Genomic DNA, 18,146 nt, shown 5'->3' on the forward strand with positions numbered 1-18,146 from the left:
ATATCGACAGGAGGGTTAAAAAACATTCATGCATTAGGCCAGATTAAGAGTATAAATTTGAAATACAAACCTAGAAGACATTTTGTTTCTTCAATTTTTTCCGAAGCTTTCTAGTGCGTGCGCCATTCTTCTTCGGTAGTCGACTGGTTTTTTTTTTTTTTTTCAATAATGGTTTTACAACACATAATAACCATTTGAATTGGGCTTTAAATCTACACATTTAATTGCTCATTTAAATTTGGCTTTAAACATCAATTGGACTTTAAAATTCAATCCATTATTTTTTTTTTGTGAAATAATGGTTCTACGTATTTAATAAATACCTCTAAATAAATTGGTTCGACACTACCTGTTGGGGCAGTGCCCCACAGGATTTGGGTCATTGATTTTAAAAAAATTGATAAACCCCATGTATGTGTGTATAAATCTAGTCCTTTGATCTTTTCATAGGGACAGTGCCCACAAAGTAGGATGAAATCTTCCGCTTTAAACATACATATCTAAGCCTAAAATATAAAAAATATATGATGGGCTTATGCCTAGCTTTGCCCACATTGTTCTGCACCCCGGCTGACAATTTAGTTTTTTTTAAAAATAATAATAAAAATAAAAACTGACAATTTAGTAATTTGGTGATTGGTGCGAAGGATTCAACAATTGCTTGCTATTTTACATTTTCATCTGCACGCGATTGAACATGAATTTTTATGATTACATTGATAGATTTTAAATTGTAATAAATAAAGAGTAACTAATTAAAATAATATGCCCTAATTATTTATCGTATAATAAGATTATAAATTTCGTAAAAGGTTCACACAATTAAAACATAATTAATAAATTAAAAAGGTTTGATCATACATTGTAATAAACTTAATTTCTTAAAAATACAAATCAATATATTCAAAGGTTACATTTCAATGTATACTACAAATTGCAATTCCTATTATGGAAAGAATTAATATATGTATATGAATATAACAAATAATTTTATTCTTCGAAAAATCTTTTTTGGGAAAACTGGACCTTTGGGAAAGGTGTAGGAGGGGTACTTAAACAGGCCTACAAAAGGACTGAACGGACAAGTTCTGAAAAAGCCCAATATGATTACTACTTGCTTGAACAATACGCCTTGTTCTTGCCAAATCTTCACTTTGTTTTTAAAAGGAAAATTATATAGAAACAATTAAAAATTTAATTTCACGTGTCCAAAAAGTCTAAAATTACTATTTATTATATTGTTTTACATATTGAAAAGCACGACTTTTTTAATACATGGAATTTTTTTTTATCCAAAACGTTATTATTAAATAATAAAACTTCCACTTTTCGAATAACTAATTAAATTATCAATTAAGTTAAATTTATACATAACAAGGCGAAATGTATATGAAATTAAATAAATTTTCAGAAAACATTTTCTCGATGAAGTTCATAATTAGATTAATTGTTAATATGTTTTCATTATCTTAGTATATGTAGAATAAAAATAAAATAAATTCATTTACAAATAAAATAAATTCATTTACTCTCTTAACTACACAGTATTTGGAATAAATTTAGTTATGGAGACGATCAGAAAAATATAATCAATAATTTAATAACGATATGAGTTGGGCATTATATAAGAAAAAGATGCTAAATTTTGGACTCTTTCAGTGTTTTTTTATGAAAGAGAAATTATAAATTTTGATGTAAATGAAAATACTTTATCAATAGATAAATCGACTTATTTATATGTGATAATATTACTTTTCACTCAAATTACCATATATTATACAATATGTTTTTTTTTTATTTTTGGAATAAAAAATAATATTTTAAACTTAAAGCATCATATATATTACATTATATTTCTTAATAACAAAAACAAACAAAAAATAATATTTTTGAATGAATAATATTTTAGACAAAACAAATAATATTAATATCTGACGTGAATTTTTATGATATTTTAAATAGTTTTTATGTAATGAATTAAACTCAAGTCTAAAAATTACCAAAGAAGTCTACCGCAAGTTAAAATATATTAGCAATTCATTCAATGGCTCAGGTTGTCTTGTAATTTTGTCTTTCTCTTTATCAAATGACTTAATAATAGGCAAAAACTTGTATGAGACGGTCTCACGGATCATATTTGTGAGACGGATCTTTTATTTGGGTCATCCATGAAAAAGTATTACTTTTTATGCTAAGAGTAATACTTTTTATTGTGAATATGGGTAGGGTTGACCCGTCTCATAGATTAAGATCCGTGAGACGGTCTCACATTAGACATACTCCTTATAATAATCTCCTAATTGACAGCAGAATGTCCAACTGTCTTAGATAAGTAAAACAGTACAATCAGCCCCATCCATATTAAAATTAAACAATGTTCTAATAGATCTACACTTTGTATGTTACACTTCATTCTTGTTAATTTCTACTACTTTTTTGTGCACATTATTTTATATATTTTCGACTTATACAAGGTATATATACTCTAAAGGGTTTTATGCTTGATTTCTTAAAAATTTTCAACCGGTATAATTGATGTTGGATGTAATAATTGTCCATGCTTGGTAGAACGATCGAACTATGGTGTTTGAGCTGCTGTGCGGTTTAAAAGATTTGAGTTGCACCATTACCACCAGCTATAGCTTTTGGTAAAGCGGTAAGTACTCGGTCCTACAATTGGTGTAAGAGTCAAGGTCACGAGTTTGATTCTCATTGATTGCAATGAGTGCAATTATTGGGAGCGAGATTGTTTGATACAATAATTATCCGTGCTTGGTAGAGTAATCGAACCGTGGTGCTGGAGCTGCTGTGCGGTTTAAAAAATTTGAATTGCACCATTATCATAGCTTTTGATAAAGCGACGAGCGCTTGATCCTACAATTGCATTATATGGAAGATCCAAATACCAAATTTTATTCTTGTGACACCGGAAAAATTCTACGAGAAAGCCAATAATATCGTGGGAAGTGAAAGTATCAATCCCATCAATGTTTGCTTCAGTGAAGTAATCAATCCCATCACTCCTATGTTTCGGTAGTCAAGAAATAGATTTAAACCCTAGCTTGCCATTGATGACTAGATGACAAGTGCACTATACCTAAACATAACAGTTGTGGGAAAATGAGGTAACGTAACAAGGATTCAAAAGGTACAAATTTTACTCCTTGTATGCAATATACCAGCAACCACTTTAAGCAATACTAAAATTGAAAACTGTGTCTGAAATCTTTGTAAAGTCGTGTGTTTCTAATCATAAAAAAGAACATGACTCAACTGGATATATATCTATCTCCAGAGGCTCCGAGAAGAAATCAAAGTCTGTAAAGTTTGCTCTAATGGTGAAACAATTGGATTCGGCATCAATGCAGTTAAAAATAAAACATGCCGAAACAAACAAATTAAATAAACAAGAACTTTGATTTCCCCACGAAGTGCTAGAGACGAAATATCATAAAGCAGAAATTAACTGTGGTACAAGTTAAAATGATGGCATATATAGATTAACACTTGATTGTGTGATTACAGAACCGGATTTCAACAACTCACCTATAATAAATATTATCTATTCTTGGCGAATGCGATCATCCATTTTGTAACAAAGTACTCACGGTTTACTCATTCAACATTCAGTTCCTAGGGTACTCGTGAGAAAAAAATACGAGAAAAAACATCAAACTAATTATATAAACCAAAGAGAAATATAACTGAATTAACTGACTCCACTAATTGTGAAGAGGATCTGGGCAGCTTGGTATCCTCCTTTTGTAATCAAGAAATGTACCATTACTGCCATTGAAATGCTCTATGGAGATTATGGTTTGATTCTTGGGAGGAAGAGGAGAAGGGGAAGGGGAAGGAGCTTGTTCTGGAAATGTCCTTACTGCCCCTACCTTGCTTTGGCAGGAATTCCATGTACGCACAATTAAGATGACAAGAAACAGGGCAATATACGAGGGCAAAACCTGTCTTTTTCCGCTGGAAGATGACATCTCCGGTGAACCCACGTACAAAAAAATGCTTCGGTTTCTTGTGTTCCGGCTATCGGATTTGTTGCTGGTCAGTGTAAGTCGCGGCAAGCTTGACTAATTCTCTAAAACATACTTAGCTTTGTATGAGTTTTATATAGAGAGAGAGGGACAAGTGACATGAAATACCTAAGAATTTATTGACATGATGCCATGAACTTGATGATTAGTTTATATTTTTTAATTCCAATTCTGACTTTTTTAGAATATGAGTGATCATTGTACCAAACAAATTGCCCACAATATATATATATATATATATATATATATATATATTATTTATATTTATTTATTTATTTATTTACACGAATCTTTTAGTTGGAGATGTAGACTGTTAATAATATGGAGTTCTTGAAAGATAAGAAAATAAAATATATCTTTACCTCAAGAATAATAGGATAAATTCTTTATTCAAAATAAAATATTTGATGGTGAATCGTTCTATTATGTTTATATATTAAATTTAATAAAAATTGCAAGATTATTTATGTTAGATCATCGATCAGTTTATCGAGGGTGATGGGTACACAGGACCTAGGGGTAAGGTGGGTAGGTCTAATTTTTAAGTTCAATTTTAGTTTGATCGAGGCAGATCAAGTCAAGAAAAGTAGAAAACCTTTATTCTCAAAAATAATAGTAAAGTAAAGGAAATCTTGATTGATGTATTAACACCCACATAAGCCCGAATAGACTGATACCGACAAATTAGGCCCAATTAATTTTTTTTATAATTTTTAAATATGAAAAATTAGAGAACGTGTATTTAGAAAGTATAATTCCACTAATATATTTGTCTTAGACACAAACTTGTGTGAGACGGTCTCACAAAATATATTTTGTTAGACGAATCTCTTGTTGGGTCATCCATAAAAAAATATTACTCTTTATGTTAAGAGTATTACTTTTTGTTGTGAATATCGGTAGGGTTGAACCCGTCTTACAGACAAAAATTAGTGAGACCGTCTCACAAGAGACCTACTATTTTTCTTTAAATTATACAAATATGAGGAGAACAAAATATAATACATATTTTCAGTCTGATTAGTGCTTAAATATAAAAGAGGTTAGTGCTTAAATTAAAAGGTTCACTAATTCGTTCGAATAAAAAAATTACATAAACAAATATTATAATTAAAATGAAATTATACAAAATAAATCTTCAGTCTGAGATATCATCTCCTTATCTAACCATATTCGGAATGAATCAAAATTTTTCTTCTATGATCCATCGAAGTTTATGAGACGACTCGATCCGAACCTTATTCTCAATAACCAAATTGGTTATGGTTATCATTTATATTTGTTATAAAAAAAATATCGTATATGCTTTGAGCATATAAAGAAATAGAAATATAATATGCATACATTCTCAGAAAGTACAGTATGATCTCTAGTCCAAGATTGTAGGTTATCGGGTTTTGTTCCGAAAAGGGTCTAGAGGATTGTTTGGCTCTGGCTTTGAAAAAGGTTGAAAAATATGAGAAGGTATTTGTCTGATCTTCTGGACAGCACTTTTTAGATTTTGTACCTTGAATTTGTTTCTGCATTTTGCCATTTTTTCCTTACAGTGCATTAAATCTGGAGGGTGTCTATTACTCTTTCTTGGTTAACGAGATCCTATCAATATGAGCACTACCCTCACAACGTGTAAGATCTTACCACACATATAATTTTTTTTAAAAAAGTAGGTCATATATATGCATGGACAAATCTTGGTCATCCATCCTATCATAGAAGCAATGCCCACATGAGTAGGATGAAATAAACACTCTTTTTTTTATATATTTTTCCTCTCAGCTTCATTTTCTTTTTTCACTCTCCCTCTCTTCAAATTTTACTAATTCAGCATGTTGGGATGCAACCAAAGTCCCACATTGAAAGATCTAGAGAAAGATCATGGGTTTATAAAGATGGAATGATATCTCCATTGGTATGAGGCCTTTTAGGTGGTTCCAAAAACAAAACCATGAGGGTGAAAACCCAAAGTGGACAATATCATATTAGTGTGGAGATATCCGGATTCCATTGCTCTATAACAAACAAAAACTCCTTATTTGGTGAGGGGAAAACCGTTGGAGATATTATGAACCACCCACAGAGGATATAATTTATATACAAATATTGGTGGAAAACATTTTAAAGATTATTTGACATGGTTTTCACACTAAATGGGGTGTTTACTGACTTCACATATATAAAAACCTTAGCATGGCATTGGACATACATATCATATAGAACGTGTCAATATATCTATACATATAACTGAAATTTCATATACATTTTTGTATCTGTATCATGGCTTATTATGCAATATAGTCAAGTGGAGAAGAACTTTGTTTTAGGGATGAAAGATCAAAAGAAATAATCACTCAAAATTACTGCTTTAGTAATTATCATATCAACCCTCCATTAAGTATTACCACACAACATTGATACACCAAAATTATCATAATAAACGGTAAAGCCTTTGAATAACAAAATAAATCAACTTAATTTAATGTGATATTGATCCCAATATAGCCCTATCAACTGAAAATTTTCACCATGCCACACGAAACACGATTCTACGTGATCTGATTCATCCAAAAATCATCATTTGGCAAAGTAGATATCGTTGCAGATAAATCTTCAACTCTCGTGTTGAAATCTACACTCGCCCAGTCATGCCAATGGTTGAAGAAGCACGATTAGTTTTATGAGCAGGTTGAGTGGTAGCTTTAGAGAAGTACATGTAGTAGTAGATATTCAGAACCATCGTTCCAACCACAAAGACTGCCCCAGCAATGAATACACCTTTCCGTAAAGATTCACAAGAAAAATTGTCTGCTAAGATCATGTTACGGTATTTGGTGTGATATGCGTTGTTCTTAGCACCAGCGATTAGGCATGCTTCTGCTACTATAAATGTCATCCTACATATTTGGATAAATCATTAGAATTATATGCTACCGAGTTGCACGAAACCTGTTAAAGAATCTAATGAGATAAAAAAACTGGTGAAAAATGTACTAGATTGCCGTCTTCATGTACATAAATATATATCATATAGAACAAGAAACTAATGGAAGAAATGGAAACGAAAAACAAAAACTTCATAAAGAATACACTCTCTTACCACGAAGAAACAAAATATATTATGGTCCAGGCACGATTTCCACCAGGAACCAAAGGCCTTCCAAAACACATGCACTTGGTAACGCCCATAAGCAAAGATTCACTTGAGAGAAGAAACAAGAATGCCCCCACTCCATATCCTGTGGCAACATCAGACTTGTAGACACAATATGTTCGATTAGTGACCTCTTCTATGGTTAAAGTGCCCTGTCACACAAAGAATAAGAGAGAAAGATACAACCATAATTAGAAACATGCTGAGTTAAGCTGAATACAGACATTTATACAGGAAAAAAATTCAAAACAAGCTCATGGCCTTTATTCTGGAAACAATTTTTATGCTGATAACTCAAACTTGACAAGGACTCCTAGCTAACTAATAGCATATACCCTTTGCCCAGATTCTAGCTAAGCTAAGTTCAAAACAATTACAAGGACAACTAGTTAAGCAGTCTGGTAGTCATGCTGAACCGTGTTGGCCAACTTACATCCTGGTTTTTGCTACTAAACTAAGTAAACTTACAAAACCAATGCAAATGGAGAAAAAATCATAACCAGCATGCTCGAATAATCACCAAAGTGTCTGGTAAATATATTTTGATTTTGTTTAGTCCCACAAATTTACATCAAAACCAGTACAGTAATGTTAAGCCTAAGGAGAATATGGGAAACACCACGGGTTTAACAAGGGAGAGTTTGCGAAATGACTCTTGATCAAATTTTTTTGTTCGATTTATAACCATCTTTGCCTTTTTTTTATCCATAACCTTCACATTTGCCAAAAAATAAGGGATGCCATGTGTAAGATAATGGTCGCCTGTTGGAAACTATAAACACATGGTCCTGGGATAATGATTAAACGAATACACAGGTCAGAGTTGAAATCTTCACGAGGTTATAAACTTGATTTCCCCGGGTTTGATCATTCGGTCTTTTTGGGATTTGGATTCTCTGCTGTAGTTGAAACACAACACCTGATACTGTGCATTTTTTATACGATCATCTCATGGACATCACACAATGTCAGATAAATTTAAAAAATTGTCAGACGAAACAAGATGATCAAAAAGAGCACAACACCGATGCTGTGTTTTCAACCACAGCAGCAGAGGATCCAAATCCGTCTTTTTGTCCGTAAGATGACCCTAAAGATACCCAAACTATTGATATCTAACCTCATTGGCAATTTATCGATTTTATAAATCGAATAGTATTTTATATCCACTTACAGGAAATGTACATCAGTACATGTAAATAATCCTAAAGTTAAGACAATTTCTTATCACCGCTACTCCACCAGAGCAGTCACTTGACCACATTCTGCTAAATATCCACATAAATTTGCCATAATTCATCTAACATGTGGTCAATTGTGTTGCACAATGCTAACATTAGCTTCTCATAAATCAAAAGTTGACTAAGGCAATTGAATGTTGAACTGTCGTCAGGTATCAGTCATCACAACACAATATTGTCAACTTCCATCGAAAGAGATGTTGTTTCTCCTTCAAAATGGCTCGCTTCACTACTCATGTATATTTCACCATCTCAAAACAAGAACTTTCGTCCAAGGACTACCATTTGGTCACTAAAATTGGATAATATTTTATCCTGTTTTTTTGGCTCAAATATTTCATAAAAATGACGTCCAAATCATGCTGGAACGCTGAATTCACACATAAGAGTATCTACAAGAACCAAGTATAGCTATTACAACCCATTGTTGTCTGCTCTTAATACTCACACTTGTGTGCAAGGTGCAGTAAACCCACTACGTTTTACGGAGGATAGTTCAGGTGAAACAAATTCTAAAATCAAGTGAGTTACAACCAAAAGAAAAGTTGGATGTATACTAACGGTAGCAAAATAATAAACTTATGAGTATTGATACAAGTTCCTTTTGTATGCAGCTAAATAATTTTTTTTCCCAGTTAAGCATAGTACACAAGAGAAAGGTTGCATATTTTAGTTTTCCAGGTTAAACATATTCCAAGGACCATATAATTGCTGCTTCCAGCATCCACCTCAATGCAAACAAAATCTCTCACTCAAGTCTTATCTATCACAAGTTTTATCTCTTGGTTCCTTTCCAAAGGAGAAGGTATTGTGCATAATAATATGATGAGACTCGGTCCTGAACTATATTAGGGCCCTCACAATCTGTTTCCTTTCCGATTTTGGCGACTATAAAAGAAACACAAATGCAGGCAAACCATTCCCATGAACTTATAATTGGAATCTTCCCCTTACCCTAAAGCAACAGAATATGCTGATTGGGGCAGAAAGAGGGACCTTTAATTGTGATTATTCATCCATACCAACAATGTTCACCAAAAACTACTAACAACAGAATTAACTAAACAACCAGGAAGCTTTGAGGAACTGGAACAGCCAAAATGTGTTGAAATTTCTTCAGAGTTGCCCAATTTCAAAAAGTAAGTGTAAATTATAAAAGAAAGAATGGTGAAAAATAAACAACAAAGTACCCACAAAAATGGTCTTTGTCTAGAAATCAAAGGCTGTATGTGAACTCATGGGAGGGACAGAGAACGTGGTATTGGCCACCTAGCCAGGAGAAAGCTAACAAAATTGCTTCTAGGAATCACGGGGGAAATGAAAATTAGGAATTACAATCACTTCTACAAACAGCAGGAAATTGCACTGGTTTGCCTGAAAACAAATTCTAATTTCTTTTCATGTGTAGCACGACCAAACAAGATTACAAGTTTTTGTTTATTGGGCAATGCAAATCATGGAAATTACAAGCCAAGGTTATCACTCAGTATTTTCAAGGACATTAAATCAAAGTGGCTTACTTGATAAACAATTCCTCGCATCCTACCTTTATTTCAGAATGTGGCATAGCTGAATAAGCAATTTGTTGATAAATCATTACATCATATCTTTGTAAATTATCTTCGAAGCTCCTCAAATTCATATAATGCAAGAAAATATCTGGCACTTGACATTTTCTTTACTTTTTTCTTTTGAAAATTCACTTATACTATCTTGTAGCAGTTCGCATTTCACATTTAAACAGGTACACTACTTAGTTCTCAGTTCCAACTTCCAAGAAACAAAAGTTTCAACTTTCAAGAGCCTTCCAATGTTTGCCAGAATATGGGATGGAAACTGGAAAGCTGTAAAACCTTCCTAAAAAGTATCCTAAACAAGATAAATATCAAGATCCCAGTAAATATTCAATTTACTTGGCCAACCAATTAACCAAGGGTTGATGCAACTCTTAATTTCACGGGGCTTAGCTTGTTCAAATCTCGTTGAACGGTTCATACAATGGAGCAAAAAAGAAGACAAAAAGAACAATCTTTTCGCCAAAAAGGCAACTTAAGTGCATCACATCACTTCAAACTTAATCAGTCATCGATTATAGTTAATATTTTATAAAAATCCACAGAACATTCAAGCACTCAGCATTGTCATGATCCCCCATTAAAGGCATTAAAAAGATCATATTATTTAGGCAAAACGCTAAATAAACAAACCCAGTCCATCATTCACAAAAAATCATTTCCAGCCCAAATCGACCTTCCGTTCGACACCTTTCCAATCATAGAAACAATCGTTAAGTACAAAATCTCAAGAAACAAACCAAATGAGACCAAAAATGAAAAAGCATACCAAATTTTAATAACAACCCGATATGATCTACAAAAACCCAGTTAATTGCTAGTTCAATCAACATATATTTGCGCACATACACATAGAGACGACAAAGAGGGAGTGAAGAAGAGAGCAATTACAGTGCTACGACGTCGTTCAGCAGCAATGGCAAATCCGAATGCAGTTAAGCTCAGTACTATAACCAAAAGATGAACTAAAGACGACCCTTTTGCTTCCATCTTCACCGAGTTCCCTCCAACACTTTACTCTCCTTTTCTCTGTGAATTTGTGAAAAGACAGAGTGGGAAAAGCAGGAAATTAAAGCCGCAGTAAAAGCTTGATAACCCACGCGATTTATAGCAAGTGCACCACACGCCATGGTCGAAATTGGGAAACTCTGCCAACGCAACGGAACGTGGTATCTTTGACTGCTGTCTTAAAGAAATTATCATTCGATTTGATATATCGTTAATTTGAATGATTAAGAATAATTACTTGCAAATATATTTTTAGATATTTATAATTATCAATCAAATTATATTCCCGTTCATTATTGTTATCACTTCTTTCATCCAAAATTAAAGTCATTTGCCAATAAACAAATATTTATTTGTATATAAAATTATAAATCAATTTTTTACTTGTCAAAGATTCAAGATAGTTCAGACACAACGTAAAGAAAAATGTGACAAAAAATACAAAACTCATTCGTAGAATTGAATGTTCATCATTATACAATAACGATATAATTACAATATTTTAAATTATAAAATTGTTCAAATTTCACGTATCGATTACTCTTTTTGTAGGTATATCAATCCATATACTACATGTGGAATGCTCTCCCACAATAACAATTGTTGCACTCAAATACTATTACTCCACGAGTTCATTTTTTTCCTTAAATTCAATCAAAGACTATTTATTTTAGTTAATTATATATAATTAATTTTTAATTATAAAATAATAGATTTTAATTTATCAGTTAATTAATATATACTTATAATTTACATGAATAATTGTATATATTATAACGGTAATTTGGAGAAAAATACCTCTGTCAATGATTTAATTAAGATTTAGTACCCAACAGTTTTTTTTGTAATTTAATACCTGACCAAAGATCAACTTAGTTTTTACTACATGTTTTATGCATTTTTACATTTTTACCCTTTTTAATTAATAAAAAATTATATAAATCTCTAATTTTTGTTAGTCATCTTCTTTCCACTCATCATTCCCGATGCATTTTGATGACATGTACATTGAATTAAATATTTTTTATTTAAAAAAATACAAATTCATAACTAAGCATTGAACTTTTTGAAATACTTAGTTTTACTGGCGAAATACCTAATTTCAATTTTAAAATATTTAAATTGGTAAATGAGATACTCAGAATGAATATTAAAATACTAGATATTCGAATATGCAACGCAAGTTCACCAAGTGCTCGTATTTCCATCCAAGATCTATTTGGATGACATGTTCATTTCATTTAATTATTTTTTATTGAAAAAAAAACAATTCGCAACTAAATATTGAAATTTTTCAAGTACTTAGTTTTACTTACGAAATATCTAATTTCAGTTTTAAAATAATTGATTTGGTAAATGAGATACTCAGAATGAGTATTAAAATACTGGATATTCGAATATGCAACGCAAGTTCACCAAGTGCTCGTTCTGAGTATTTCATTTACCAAGTCAAGTATTTTAAAATTGAAATTAGGTACTTCGCAAATAAAACTAATTACTTGAAAAAAATTCAATGCTTAGTTACGAATTTGTTTTTTTAACAATAAAAAATAATTAAATGAAATGAACATGTCATCCAAATGCATCTTGGATGGAAATGCGAGCATTTGGTGAACTTATGTTGCCTATTCTTTTTTTTTTTTCTGAAAATTACATTGCATATTCTAATATCATGTATTTTAATACTTATTATGATATCTCATTAACCAAATCAAGTATTTTAAAACTGAAATTAGGTATTTCGCAAGTAAAACTAAGTACTTGAAAAGGTTCAATGATTAGTTGCAAATTTGTTTTTTTTTAAAATAAAAAAAAATTAAATGAAATGAACAAGTCTTCCAAATGGATCTTGGATGGAAATACGAGCACTTAGTGAATTTGCGTTGCATATTAATATCCAGTATTTTAATTCTCATTCTGAGTATCTCATTTACCAAAATCAAGTATTTTAAAATTGAAAGGTATTTCGCAAGTAAAACTAATTACTTGAAAAAGTTAAATGCTTAGTTGCGAATTTGTTTTCTTAAAAACAAAAAAATAATTAAATGAAATGAACATGTCATCCAAAAGGATCTTGGATGGAAATACGAACACTTGGTGAACTTTCGTTGCATATTCGAATATCCAGTGTTTTAATACATATTTTGAGTATGTTATTTACTGAATCAAATATTTTAAAATTGAAATTAAGTATTTCGCAAGTAAAACTAAGTATTTCAAAGAGTTCAATGCTTATTTGTGATTTTTTTTAAATAAAAAATATTTAATTCAATGTACATGCCATCCAAATGCATCGGGAATGATGAGTTGAAAGAGAATTTGATCAACAAAAATAAGGATTTATATATTTTTTTATTAATTAAAAATGGTAAAAAAGTAAAAATACTTGAAACATGTACTAAAAACTAAGTTGGTCACTTGTCAGGTATTAAAATACAAAAAAAAATTGATAGGTACTGAATCTTAAAAAAAAAGATTGACAGATGTATTTTTTTACAAATTACCCATATTATAACACATAAAGGTTATAGTACATCTACTTATAAAATTTGATTTCTTAACCTCTTCAAAGAGATGAAAATTGTTATTTGTATAAATGAGTGATGCCATCTAGTGAATAATTATTTGATCTTTATATTTTTTTAAGATTTAATTGTTCCTTACAAACAATTAATTAAACTTACAATATTTTCGAAATATATGTCTTAGGCCATCTCCAATCATGGCACCACAATGGTGCCACCAAAACTGGCATTGGATTGGAGCAGCTCCACAAGCTGCTCCAAATTGCTGCGCCACAATTTTTTTTATTTTTTTAAATTTGATTAATTTAATTTAATTGTTTAATATTTAATTAATTAATATTTTTTTGAAATTTTAATTATAAAATTTTTAATATTTTGATTATAAATTAATTAAGTGTAAAAACAAAAAATAAAAAAAAACACAGATTAAATTAATAATGCGTTAAAATGATACAAATTACGAACAAAAAACAACAAAAATTACGAAACAATAAATAAACTACGACAACTAACAAACCATAAAATTACGAAACATAAAAAAAATTACGTCAAAAAAAGGTTTTTAGTAATGCGGTAAACCAGATTATAAATAATTAACATAAAACAGAAAGATTAATATTGAAAAAAAAAAATATTCTTTGGAATATTCTATTGTAGTGTAAAATGTAGTGCAATGTGGTTGGAGATGATTTTAGTGTAACACCAATGTAGTGCAGAATGTAGTGCAGTGAATTGGAGATGGCCTTATTGGGAACTTTGTGATGATTTTGATTCAGTATTTCCATATGCATGATGTAACGTCATCTTAGATTTTTTTTTATTACGATCTAACTTGCAGTCATTACTTTGATATGCGTACTAGGTACACATTTAAGTTGATGTAATAACATGCAAATCATATTAACGAGGTAAACCATATTAGAAAAAATATGTGAGATGAACTCGTCAGATAAAATATTAGTAAGGAGTTTTTGATATAATTTTTATCTCACATTCATATCAATGTTGATATTATATACGTAACTCTGAAAAACCAAACGACAAATACAGCTATGGTGTTGGGTACGGACGCCACAACACATGACCAAACCCAGCATTTGTCAAGTTTCCAGACGTATAAATGCCCACATTTCTCGTGCTTCCGAAATTGTCGCCATAAAATTTTCTTAGTTTTAGTTGTGTATACTTTTAGTTTAACCTAATAACTTATCAAACTAACGGTTTGTGATATCCTACAGTTGGGATACTAACTATAAGTGAGCAAACCCATCAAACCAAGCTTTTATCAGTTTTTCTAAATAGCAAATCAAATCGACCAATTAAAAAAATAAAAACCGAACTTATATTTTTTATTCGGTTCGGTTTGATTTGACTTGATTCATACATTATTGAATCTGGAATATTTTTCTTCCAAATGAAATATTTTGATGAATTTGACCTCATATAAAAATAATTTTTTGAGACAACAAACCAAGACACTGCCTGCAAAAGTTTTTGAGAGGCATATGCTAAATCTAAGACTTAGAGACATGTCTCACATGCTTTAGTGCAAGTGGGAGATTGTTGGGGATAGTGCCCTTAAAGCATTGTTATTAAATTATGTTTTTATTATTAATAAAAAACGACATTTATTATTGAACATATTTGCATGAAATATTATTGTCATGAATATCACAGTAAAATCCTTAGTTTATTGGATGTAACCATGATTTTAGTATATATAAAAGTTATATATACACGAGGATTAAAATTATGGATAATAAACTTAAATTAAGTCCGTGATGAAATTAATTAAAGTATGGGATCTTTAATTAAAACATCACTAATGCGGCCCATGAACATTATGAATGTGACTGTCTTATCCGGAACGTCGATGTAGAGACATCTAGATGGGGGCATTTATATATAATCAGATTATGTAGGACTAGGACCGATTTAATTAGATATTTCATAATAAATTCCGTTGTTAATATGAAATTCTATTTAAATCATAAGATGATCATATATGGACATATCTTAATCCTGATGTGATTATAAACTCCTATTCATTTTAATATGATTCTTAATTTGCTTGTTTAAAGTTTGCGATTGTGCATTCTTAATACTTGCATTTTAGATTTATATTTGAAATAAATGGCTGGGAATATGAGTTCACAAACATGGAATCCATTCCTTCTTGCGAGAAGTAGAAAGACGATTCCTTCATTTGTTAATTCTAGAACTGAGTGTTGGGCCCAACTAATTTATAATTAAGTTATAAATTAAACCACTCACTGGTGAATTAATGGTAAACGAAGATAAGAAGTAATTGAAGAGGTAAACGGAAAATTCCTAGCTTCAATTACGAATTGTCTATGGAGGATTAATCCATATGTAATGATTATATCAATGGACTGCTCAATTTTGTAGAGTAAATATTTCATAATGAAGAAGAGTGCAATTCCATATTTTTAGTGGAGTAATTATGGAATTAATAAATTAGATAAATTAATTAAAGAGTTTAATTATTTATATAATTTATTGGAGCTTCTAATTATGAGTCCATGGTCCCCGGTACGCCTTTCAAATTAATGACGGATTAAAAATGCAATTTAGAAATCATGTGTGGATATGGAAAAATGTTTCCATAACTCCAAAAGTTTGGAGATAAATATAATTGATAATGAGATATTAATTATATTAAATAATAATTATGAGATAATTATATATTTGGATTATTATGGTAATGTCCAAAAGTTGATTATAATATCTTTAATTTATTGTGAATAAATTGTAGATATTATTTGCTATCTGAAAATAAGTTAGAATAAGATTCTAATACATTTTGATAAGATCTTATAAAACCTATTTAATATCTTTAATTTATTATGAATAAAATTTAGATATTATTTAACATCTAAATAAGTTTGAATAAGATTCTAATTTATTTTTAATAAGATTTTAGAAATCTTATGACTTTTAAAATAGTTTTAAAAGACATAAAATATAATATTCAAAAATAAAAAAATAAAAATCATATCTTGGCATATCCTACGTGATTTGGTCGAGAATCTCAATTTGAATGAGATTTGATTTTTGGTCGAGAATCTCAATTTGAATGAGATTTGATTTTTGGTTTTGAATTATTATAAATAGGATCTTAGGTTTTATTGATAGAAAAAGATTCATTCTCTACTTTTTCATGAGTTGAAAAGAGAGTAGAGAATAAAATAAAAGTTTTGATTTCTAGCTTTTGTGTTTTTGAGTGCCCACACACTACCGTTGATACGAAGGATCGTACTGGAAGGCTGTGGTCTTTACACATCTCGGATTTGCGAAAAAGGAAAACTACAAGAGGTTAGTTTTCTAGTAATTTTTTATTATTTAAATTCATAGTTAATTTATATTCATATGTTCGATTATAATTTGTGAAATTATATAATCGCTTCCGCTGTGTTTCGATTTGATCGAAAATAATTTTTTAGCCGGAATTGTTCCGGAGGCTATATGATTTCCAACAAATGGTATCAGAGCCAGGTTTTATTTCATATGAATATAAATTATGTGAATTTAAATTCATGAGAGTGAATTAATTGTTGAAAGTTTATTGTGTGTATTGTATTTTTTTTAGGCCACTGTACGTATTTTTTAAAATAAAATAATTTGGCCGTGTCCTTAATTTGTTGGGTTTGTGTGATTTATGAAATCTACCGTACACTTCAATAGAGGAAGGAATTTTTTTTTTTTTCAAAAGTTGATTTGTGCTAACAAATTTTTTTCCAGTCTTGATCGGAAATTGTTCCTGATCATTCTCGATTCACGTCGCGATGAAGCAGTGAGCGTTGCAGTGGACTGTGCGACCTCCACTCACGGCCGCTGGATCGAGAAGATTTTACTCGCGCACGGGTTACACGAGCGAAATTTCTCACTAGACGAGGCACACTCCGGCGACGGGAAAGATGGAAAATATTGTGACTGTCACAATAAGTTAGCCACAATTCTCAAGCTTTTCTTCCATGGCAGACTACTGCTCAAGGAAGGAGAAGGGAGAGAGGCGTACTTTTTCAGTTGGGCTAGGATTTTTCATAGCCCAATTTTTAAGTTGGGCCAAACAATTAAAAAAAAAAAAAAAAATTAATAAAAATCTGAGTGACCCTTTTATGAATTGGCAATTGATTTTAAATATGGCCCAGTTACGAATTGGGCCAACTCATATTTAAATCTAGATCAGTTTTGAACCTGACCCAACATATTTTAAATATGGCCCAGTTACGAATTGGGCCAGCTCATATTTAAATCTAGATCAGTTTTGAACTGACCCAACATATTTTAAATATGGCCCAGTTACGAATTGGGCCAGCTCATATTTAAATCGAGATCAGTTTTGAACTGACCCAACATATTTTAAATATAGCCCAGTTTTAAATTGGGCCAGCACATATTTAAATGTAGACCAGTTTCGAACTGGCCCAACATATTTAAATATAGCCCAGTTTCGAACTGGGTCAGCACAGATTTGAATCAGATTTTTTTTTTAAAATCTGGCCCGATTTTTGAATTGGACCAGTACAATGAAATAATAAAATAAAAAGTTACGGAACTTTTTTTTTTAAATTGGACCAATT

The 18,146-nt window shown here is 30.7% G+C and overlaps 2 protein-coding genes across 2 annotated transcripts in view; both read right to left on the reverse strand.

Annotated features, from left to right (window-relative positions):
* The window catches only part of LOC140834256 (protein FLX-like 3), a 62,264-nt gene that overhangs the window by 11,833 nt on the left and 32,285 nt on the right, over positions 1 to 18,146 (reverse strand). The window lies entirely within an intron of this gene.
* On the reverse strand, positions 6,388 to 11,102 carry LOC140834253 (uncharacterized). The gene is made up of 3 exons (XM_073199004.1): positions 10,901 to 11,102; positions 7,141 to 7,346; positions 6,388 to 6,937 (listed from the first exon to the last, which is right to left on the reverse strand). The coding sequence occupies exons 1-3, from the start codon at positions 10,997 to 10,999 to the stop codon at positions 6,673 to 6,675; spliced, it is 570 nt and encodes a 189-aa protein (XP_073055105.1). The 5' UTR covers positions 11,000 to 11,102; the 3' UTR covers positions 6,388 to 6,672.

Source organism: Primulina eburnea, chromosome 6 (assembly GCF_022965805.1).
Source record: "Primulina eburnea isolate SZY01 chromosome 6, ASM2296580v1, whole genome shotgun sequence".
Lineage (NCBI taxonomy): Eukaryota > Viridiplantae > Streptophyta > Magnoliopsida > Lamiales > Gesneriaceae > Primulina > Primulina eburnea.

What these genes read in the sequence shown, in the direction of transcription:
- LOC140834253 (XM_073199004.1), bottom strand. Translation starts at nt 10,999, where the DNA reads ATGGAAGCAAAAGGGTCGTCTTTAGTTCATCTTTTGGTTATAGTACTG. An exon ending in CTGAACGACGTCGTAGCACT is followed by an intron (nt 7,347 to 10,900) that starts GTAATTGCTCTC and finishes TTTGTGTGACAG; the next exon opens with GGCACTTTAACCATAGAAGA. An exon ending in ATATATTTTGTTTCTTCGTG is followed by an intron (nt 6,938 to 7,140) that starts GTAAGAGAGTGT and finishes CCAAATATGTAG; the next exon opens with GATGACATTTATAGTAGCAG.